The 9,589-nt window shown below is 38.3% G+C and overlaps 1 protein-coding gene across 5 annotated transcripts in view; it reads right to left on the bottom strand.

Moving 5' to 3' along the window:
- Window positions 1-618: 618 nt before the first annotated feature.
- The window catches only part of LOC136754999 (casein kinase I), a 51,481-nt gene continuing 42,510 nt past the window's right edge, over window positions 619-9,589 (bottom strand). For 2 of the 5 annotated variants that reach the window (XM_066711335.1, XM_066711334.1), the window contains exons 11-14: window positions 7,934-8,029; window positions 6,188-6,294; window positions 5,723-5,746; window positions 619-3,411 (exon numbers count right to left, since the gene is read on the bottom strand). In XM_066711335.1, coding sequence (XP_066567432.1) covers window positions 3,357-3,411; window positions 5,723-5,746; window positions 6,188-6,294; window positions 7,934-8,029 — 282 coding nt within the window. In that variant the 3' untranslated portion in view covers window positions 619-3,356. The remainder of the gene's footprint in view (window positions 3,412-5,722; window positions 5,747-6,187; window positions 6,295-7,933; window positions 8,030-9,589) is intronic. The other 3 variants (XM_066711336.1, XM_066711337.1, XM_066711338.1) reach the window with 3 other exon arrangements.

The raw sequence follows: 9,589 nt of genomic DNA, 5'->3' as shown, positions 1-9,589 counted from the left end.
CACACTTCCTTTAAAAGAAAGAAAATACTGTTTAATTTTGGATTATCTTCATGAAGTATCTTCATTTTAGAAAAACTATTTTTTCATTTTTGACAGGCTTCTAGAATCTTTGTCTTTTTAACAGGTGGAGGTCTTTAGTCTTTGTGAAGTTAATGCACTACTATCAGATCATCCATTATTAATTGTTCTCATAGTTGAGTAGGCAGCTTCCTGCCCTTTCTGGCTTCCCCGAGGACATATTCGCTGCCAACAATGCAAAGTGCATTTTTCCAAGACCACCACCAACTCCATCATCTCTCCATGAGACAAGAAAATATTGGTCACTGTCATACATAGTTGATTGATCAGCTATACTGACTGTCATCTTTCCAAGACTTCAATACTAAATAACAACTTGGTCAGATACATTTTTAGATTTGTTTGAAAATAATCTTTGGCATTATGCGTTGTGATACTTGTGCAATAATCTTAGCAACTTTTGATGCAGTTAATTTCTAGCCCCAAGTCTGTTACCTGCTGTGCAGTCATGTATATTCTTAAAATAATTACAGCTAAGAGTACCCCCCCACAACCCCATTTACCATGTTTTACATTTCCTCATTAAATAGGCACAACAAGTTTAAAAAAACTACTTTTATTAATTTTTCCTCAGTTACATATTCTTAAACAGGGATGTATTACATTACTCAGACAGTCAGGCAAAGTTGACTTCATTAGTATGAACAGGAAAGCAATGAATGCACAATATTCTTGGCCTAAACCAAACATGGCTGCAATACCCCATCAGGACCAGTATGAAATGCCAGAAAAAAAAAAAAAAGAAAAAGAAAAAGAAAAAGAAAAGAAAATCCAGGGCATGAATGCATTACTTAAATATTGGTAACAAGCAAGTGTATATGCACTGGCCTGCACTGCAGCAAAATGAAAAGATTGACTTCCTTAAGGTTACAGTCTGTAAGTGGATTAATTATACAAACGCACACACCTCGGTACCTGTGACGGGTCCAGACTGTATAAACACTGTACAGGCAAAAAGGAGGACCTACTAAAAAGTGAATTGAAATCTATGTATGGTTTTAGGAATACAGAAATTATACTCCACATATTTACACACAAATAGAGGTTAAAATAAAGATTTGGTCAAATACTACAGAGACTGAGGTGGTTTAAGTGCAGTCTGACACGCTCCCCTGACCTCTTCGGTTTTGTTTCATGTTTTTTTTGTGTAAGCCCATATACTGGAATTCTCTAGAATAACTGCTCTCTCGTTTAAGACATTTGTCAACATTGAATGAGCTGGCTGTGACGATTTGGATCGAAGTATACAAGAGAGCACTCCGGACAGGACAGAAAACAAAGCAACGTAAGCTTGAGTAAATGGTACAGAGAATGCAAAGTACTAGATTACAGGTTAATACACAAAAGTGGATGTGGACTATTAAGCCATGAAATTACACGGCCCAGTTAAAAACAAAAACAAACAAAACAAAAAAATAAATAAATAAAACAAACTGCCATCGAAACACAATAATGAATTCAAAAGGTGTGCGTGCGTGAAGTTGTATCCATCTTCTTCGCTTTCATTTAATGGCCCAGTGCAGCAACACTGACTGAAGAGAATCCACTGTTGCGTCAGTGCTGTACTAAAAATATTGTACAGGTATTCTTTTCCAGTAGATTTTCATACTCCCTGTGGTATCCTCTATTCCCTATCAGCTGTCCTTTGTTTTTCGTTTAATCAAGCAAATTAAGACCTTCCTTGCACACCTTTTCCATTATTGTCGGAGCCAAAGCACAAAATTAACAGTGGAATGAATGGCCTTTTATGGTACAAGAGCTGGTTTGTTCGTAATGCAGGCACTTCTAGGGACTGTGGGGGGGGACAGGGGGAGGGGACGTAACCAGGCTGTCTCTTACGTAACACCTCTGACAGTCATGGGAAATCTCTACCTGGCAGCATCAAAGGGTAAAGAGTAGAGCACTGGCACCACACCTACTGTATGCAGAAGGCAGTATTGTCTGACCTATTTCCAATACTCTTCTTGATATACCATAAACCAAAGCGCAAATAATTGTACAGGCAGATTCAAACACCATTTCATGGCACATCCAGGCTGTCATCTATAATGGAGGGTAATCATTGTTGTCCAGCAACAGGTATAAACTCCAGTTTTAAAAGAAATTTTGGTCTATACACTACCCCAATATTGTCCAGATATACATTCATCAATGAATCCAAATGTCCCTTTTTTACTCCGTATCTGAACTTCCCTAAAACACACACATGTATTTAGTATATATTTAAATTGTTTCAGATTTAGTTTTCTCTTTTCTATTCCTTCCACTCTCAAGCACACTGCTTTCCAATAACATACTGTATCTGTCCCGACAAATTCTCCTCAGGAAGCACAAGTTACATAATACAAACACTTTGTAATATTGTACAAGCACATGCTGCTGTTTCTACTACGCTGTATCCCCAGGTGAGGTACTTCAGAAGCAGGAGTTGAGTCCATGGCCATTGGATGTTGTATGTACTCCAGAAAACGCATCCCGATCCGCCGTCTGCTAAACAAAAAATACGCTAAATCATAGTATCTGTTCACTCCTTCATAGGTACCTCTGGACAGTGACTGTACCAACTGTATGTTGAAAATAATGGATGTACTGCCGCACTAAAACACATGTACAGTACCATTAATACTGCGTAAAGAAATCAAAAATATGAATTAAAAAAAGAAAAATCTCAGTGCATTTTTCGAGGACAATATAGATTACCTTTAAAGTAGGAGGGAGAGGGGTAACTTTTAAACTGGACTACATTACAGAGCCTTTTTTTATTATTTATTTTTTAATCTTTTCATGGGGAGGTCCTCTGACGTAAAACATCCAATCTTGTAGCTAATGCAAAATCCACGTCCATTGCAATACGAATTGTGAAATGCACTATTCCAACTCAGGACTTCCTGTATCATTCCACATACGACTGGGGAAAAGAAAAACATCCGCTTAAACTTAAAGAAAAACAAAACTATAATAATAATGATTTGGCAAATGCCAGGGACACAGGATGACCCTTGGTCTTTGTTTCGAATTTCAAAATAAATAGCTATAGTTCGAAGAATCTTTTAAAGCTTCCACATGACTGGGTAGAATATTTTTTTTTTTTTTTTTTTTTTTTTTTTAAAGAAAACAGCTGTAGATGACTAAACCAAAGGATACACCAGGTCATGTCTAAGGAGGAACTCTTTAAGAATGCTTTCTTGGTTGCTTTGTCACTGCCGAGATGATTTCTGTGATCAGGAGGCTACAGATGAGCATGTCAGTAATTCCCCATGGTCTGTCCGCCTCCAGAGTCATTTATGGCGTTGAATTGTTTTCCTTTTTCTTCGCTTGAAAAAGCAGCAGCACCTGGAACCATGAACACAGAAATTCAGTGTACAGATAGATTTTTGGGTGTTGCTTCTCATTGGTTCTTCATCATCTTAACTACTGCATCCTTCAGCCTTCTCCATCACGTCTTAGAAAAGACAGCAGCTGTCTCTCATGCATCAGAATTATTGTGTGAAAATTATTGGTCTAAATGTATATGCTTACGTTATCTTCAAAATGAAAAAAATTATAAAAAAAGAAAGACTGAGATATGTGAAACTGCTTTATATCAACCTTGACCTAAGTTCATCCTCATTCGTTTATATACAGTATTATTACTAAATGCTCAAAAAATCCATCAAACGTGTGTCAATTCTTGCATGCTTGTATGTGGAGTAGAATTGAAAAGCTGACACCGACAACACAGACACTGCTATAAAATAAAATGCTAACTAGCTACTGGCGTTGTGAAGTGCACTTTTCTCTAACAAACGTTGGATGGGTCAGGCTTTGCAATCAGCAGTATGACTTAATACGAAGCCATTTACATTCACCCCTCAATGAAGCATTGCTAGCGTAGGATTTTGAACAAATTCATGATCCTTTTATAATGTTAGGGCTAAACAGATGAAATTTGAATTAAACTAAATCACAAGGTGACCTTCAACACAAAATAACAAAATTAAACAGCCTTTACTAAACTATACCATTTTGTAAATTCTTTAAATAAATAAATCCACACATAATATAACCTACTGTATGACTATGAATTGAATGGCACATTTACAATGCTATTTAAACCAGATTACATAACAAGTTATTACTTTCACAACAAAAGGATTTCTTGATTTACAAAACTTGAGCTACTGAGCAAACCCTTTATCATGTTCAGCAGATGGTTAGCTCAGTTAAAGAAGAGTTAACTGGTGCCAGTAGTAGACTGTACTGGATTACACAACTTGCTTTCCCAACGTCATTAATGAATGAGGTGTAATCTGATTTATATTATATTTATTTTCTGTTTGAAACCCATGCTAGCAATGTCACTGGTCACTTACAAGAGCACATACATGCACACATAAGCAGTTAAATTGCCACAAAATACACATCTTCCAGATAACTACTTTGCAATTAAATTTCAACCCAGTCAAAGGCTTCATGGAATTCTCCAAGCACTGAATCAGAGAGGCAAATTGAAGTCAATATGATTCAAGTTAGGTGATTTATGGCCTTTAACTGTCAAATCTCCTTATGACAAGCTTTACTAAGCACACATTTCAGAACATCTGTTTTGTATATACACATTGGCAGCAAAAATGATGGGGACACCTGGACATTCAACAAGAGGATAAGAAACGGCATCAATCTGAGTGATTAAGATCATTATGATGTTTGATCAACTCCTCACCTTCAGGTTTCCCAAGGGGTGGGATTGTTTGTTTGCACTATGAACTTTCAAGCCACTACTCTCTCTACTGTAGAGATACTTTACTGCAGGTACAGCACAGGAGTCTGACAAGCGGACACTGACAAAGCACAAGCCTCATTTCACTGCTTCGAAATACAATGAATAAACACTCCACTGCTCTGAACAGGTTAGTGCCCACTATAGGCTTATGATTTTTTGTTTTTTCTGCTTGAACAAAGGCTTTCCAAAAGCATCATACTGGCTTCATGAAGAGGTTTCTTTAGCAACAAGGTGAGTACTTGTTAGATATAAATTAGCCTGAGACTTCAAATAAATCCACCAAAAATAAAACATCTTTTTTTTTTTTTTTTCCTTGATAGCTCCTTTTTCTTGCACATTTGTCAAGTTGTCTCCATCTGGTCTGTAATTAATGGCCTTTTCTTGGACTTCTCTCCTCCACAGAATAACCTTAATTGTAATTGGTAATGACTGATGCATGAGAAGTCTATTTTATCTTAGTCATTGGATCCTTGGTGACTCACTTATACCTTTTCTCTACCCTCTGACTGACTCTTCCCGACTTGTTCCACGTTTTAACATGGCTCCGTTAGCACCGGCTCTAAAATGTATCTGTAGCCTGAGACGGGAATGTACCCTCCATTACGACAGTTAACATTAGCCTGGCAGTGAGGTAAAAGGCCAGCAGAAACAGGTTATATTTCCAAATAGAAAATGACATTCTGCACAGAGCAAGGACTACTGTATCTTGTTTTTACGAAGCAGTAGGTCAGCAAGGAATGCGTGTCCCCACAATGTCAACCGTCAATGTGCGTGTCATATATATGTATACATTTACTTAATTTAATATGTGAAAAAGGCCAACTATACAACGCCTCTTGTCCTGGAGATAGGCATGCCTGTAGATAGACTAGAGCAACTCACCACATGTTCAACACTTTCTGGCAGCTATACAAAAGAAAAAACATGGGAGAAAAAAATAGAATGAGAAAAAGCTTGAGAGAGAAAACAGATGACTGACTTTACTGCCCTAAGTACAGGGTTCAATTAAAAAAATAAATTAATTAAACTATAGCTAGCAGCAATAGCGGCAGCAGTAGCAAAAAGTTAAACATAACATGAGACAAAGAACACAACATATTAAAGAAAAGTTTATTTGAAGCGGTGTGTGTCTTTTGGGGGGTGGGGGGGACAGGTATAGTAAAATACCTTCTTAAAAAACTGAATGTCACTGCTGGGGCCCACTTTCCAATGTAAATATTGTGATATTCCACTTTTTTTTCTAAGTTTTCCAACATATCTGACAAAAGTGTCTCATCTGGCCCAGTATCACATCCTTTACTCACATATATCAAATTCAATAGCGCGGCAGAGTGAAAAGGCACATACTTTGTCTCATCCATTACTTCTACTTCCGGGGGCGCAGTGATGGGCGCGTTCGAGTGTCCCGCCGTCGGATCATCCGTGTTCAGCTCCCCGTTGGTTGAACTCACCACCTGCAGACGGCAAAAGAAGAGCACACCTGATTTAAAGCCAATGCTTCTGTTCACGCCCATGGATCTATATCTTTAAACAAAGCAAACCAGATGGTGGAAGTTAAGAGAGAGAACGACTCCCCCCCGGGAAATGCGATACCCCACCCCACACAACTTTAGGAACTGGCAAGGAATTCAAAACTATACAAACACGATCACAGATTAGTTATTAATGAAACTCGAGTATAAACACACAAGAAAGGATCAATGATTAATGAGCATAAAAGACAGACTTAATACTGGGATACGGTTCAGGTAATGGACTTTGGGTTTATAGAGAGAAGAACAAACTTAAGTGTCTATGAAGGTGATCATTTTAGAGGCCGGTTCTACCATTTAAAATTAAAACTTTACAATCACTCAACTGGACCTCAAATTCACCACACAAATTGTCCAAGACCTCAGAAAGGTGATTAGACATCATTGTTGTAGATGCTGTTTTGTCGCTTACAAAGGTATTGAGCCCATGAAAAGGACAGTAACTTTACAAACCACACCATTGATGGTACATTTTACAAACCTACAGTGGCGGGAGTTTACAGATGCTCAGAGGAGGCAGGTCAAACAAATAAAGTGCATTTTTTAGGTTTCCGTTTAAACGTCATAAGATTGGTATCTCCCAATAAAACGTTTATGGGGATAAATTGAAACCATCACCCTACAAAAATGACTGGTTGAATTATATTGAATCACACGGTCTCTCACAGCCTTACCCTTCTTCCAATCCATTAAAGAGACCCATGCAATAATAATGAGAGGTATGCACACAACACTTCTGCTGATGTCATTTCTACTCAGCAGGTTCTCTACAGTGTAGTTCACAACCGAGTAAGGTAGGAACAGGAGAGCTGATGTACAGTATGTCTGCAGTATTTTACTTCAGTTAAGTGCCAGGCTGTTTGGGCAATTGCACAGAATTTCTTGCAACTTACTGTTAGTTGCAAACCTTCTCAGAAAACAGCCTGTACTGTACCCATCACCTGTGACTGTACATGAAATAACTTAAGTTATATTGTCATCAATTTAACTTATCTTGATTGGTCTGCTTTCTATTACTCTTGTGTAGGTAACAAAACAGGCACTTTAGCAGTTTAAGAAAGTACTGCAGACAATGTCAGGAAGTGCTGTGCAACTGAAATAAACGTATTTCATCAGGACAACAATATTAACGGGAAGTCATTAGCACAGTCATTAAAAAGAAAAAAAAAAAAAACATTTAAAGAGAAACATTTTTTCCTTCAATGAAATAGTCAGCTGAGGGAAAAAAACAAAAACATTTAAGTGTACCACATTCCTGTGAAGTATCACATTGTGTTTCAACCTTTTCATAGTACACTCGTATGGCAGAAGTGTCGGTGTACCTTGAATCAAACATCGCTTTGCTAATGAGCAATGTGTGTTGAGGAAGTAGCCGAGAAGAGGTCTTAAAACAAAAGGCAATCTAGGTGGAGAGACGCACACACACACAGTGCAGGCAGGGAGAGCGTGAGAGGCTGAGCTCTGCATACTCGCATGCTAGGAAGCAGGTGGCGGTGGTATTGAAAGACGGACTGAGGATGCAGAGGGGTATAAACCGGTCATGCGAATAAGCGGGAAATACCTGCACCGAGCCACCATGTCTGTCAGCTGCTAGGTGAGCTCTCAATTGGTGGGGATTGGCCTGCTGGGGCTCCCAAGCTGCCCTGTGGTCGGTCGACTGCCCATTTTAATATGCATAACGCATGCATGAGAGAGGAGGAAGAGAAAACCCAGAAGAGCATTAAAACAGGCATGCTTGAGGCCAGCTGATCGAAAAGAACACAGGGGGAAAAAAAAGACTTGAGACGAACTACGACACAAGCAAAGGAACTGAAAGAACAGCAAAAAAAAACTAAAGATATATACATGTGTACAGAAAAAGAAAGGGGAATAAACATAGCAAAATATATAGCTACAGTGCTCTGAGTGACAGCTGATGAAGACCCTCAGTGCTCGGACGTATTGGATCTCATGCAGGTCGTGACAAAAGCAATCATGAACTCGAGACTAATGCATGTATCCCTCTGGAAATCGTTTTTTTAGTGAAACCGAAGATCTTCGTGGGATTCAGCAGGGGTCATAGATGTAGAGATTGCATTTTGTTTCCAGCTATGACCACCAGGGAATATTTTCCCCATGACTGCACTATTGAGAGGCCGGACACCAAGCTCTGCCTTTTTTATTTCCATGACAAGTTTAATTTTAGAACATTATCTTGAACATCATAAAAATGTATCTTGATTTAGACATCTCCTCTGGACTATACAAAGCTTATAGGTCAGTCGGGAGCACTCTCTTTAAACTGAATTGGTCCTCTTGCGGTTACTGGATTGCTCCTGTAAGGTTTACAAAATATTTGCATTTGACTCTACCATTACTCCTGCTTGCATGGCATACACAAAGTAAAACCACTGTATGATAGTGGCCCTTGGAAACTAGTGTAGTACCAGTTTCATACAAATTAAGCTTTCACAAAACAAAGCAAGAAAAGGGATCCCATTCAGTAGCAAGCAGAGGCAACGTCAGATAAGATTTTCCAACAAGGTGTTGCAGTATGCTTTGTTATCCATTTACATTTGGGAAAAATCATTAAATTAATGGGGGCTTAGTGCAATGGTGCGAACACTTAAATGTAACCATTCGTTTACTAATTTAAAAGCGAAAGAGCAAAGCTCAAATTATGTTAGCAGAAGGGGGTGCCTGGTGACAAAAAAAAAAAAAAAAAAGAAACATGCCCTGATGGAATAAGCTGGTAAAGCTGAATATACAGTAGACCAAACCCTGCCATATTCAAATTAGCAGCCTTGACGCATAGATAAAGTGTGTGCAACTCAGCCACATCTTGTGGTTTGGCCGTGTGCATCACGCAGGGCTGACACAGGTGCTCTCGGAGGAGGCTGAAACTTAAACCAAGGGCACAGTGTTGTGGGAAAACTGAGCAATTTCAATTTCTCTGAGGTCACATTACTTTGAGGTTGTGTGTGTATTTTGAGTGAGTGTGTGACATTACATTAAATTCTGTTAAATTAAAGTCTGAGCTTCAAAAAGCAAACAAAGTTCAATTAAAGTGAACAAATGACCTGTATGTAAATAAACATGACTTTGAACATGTAGCCATGGCTTATACTTTGTCATAATATGTCTTTAGAGGCCTGATTTAAAATCTACATTAAAGAAAAAAAATATATATATATATTTACACCTGTGTATTATTTTGGGAAGACTTAGAAATAAACAA

The sequence above is a fragment of the Amia ocellicauda genome, chromosome 8, assembly GCF_036373705.1.
Source record: "Amia ocellicauda isolate fAmiCal2 chromosome 8, fAmiCal2.hap1, whole genome shotgun sequence".
Lineage (NCBI taxonomy): Eukaryota > Metazoa > Chordata > Actinopteri > Amiiformes > Amiidae > Amia > Amia ocellicauda.
This window is presented reverse-complemented; position numbering and strand designations above follow the sequence as displayed.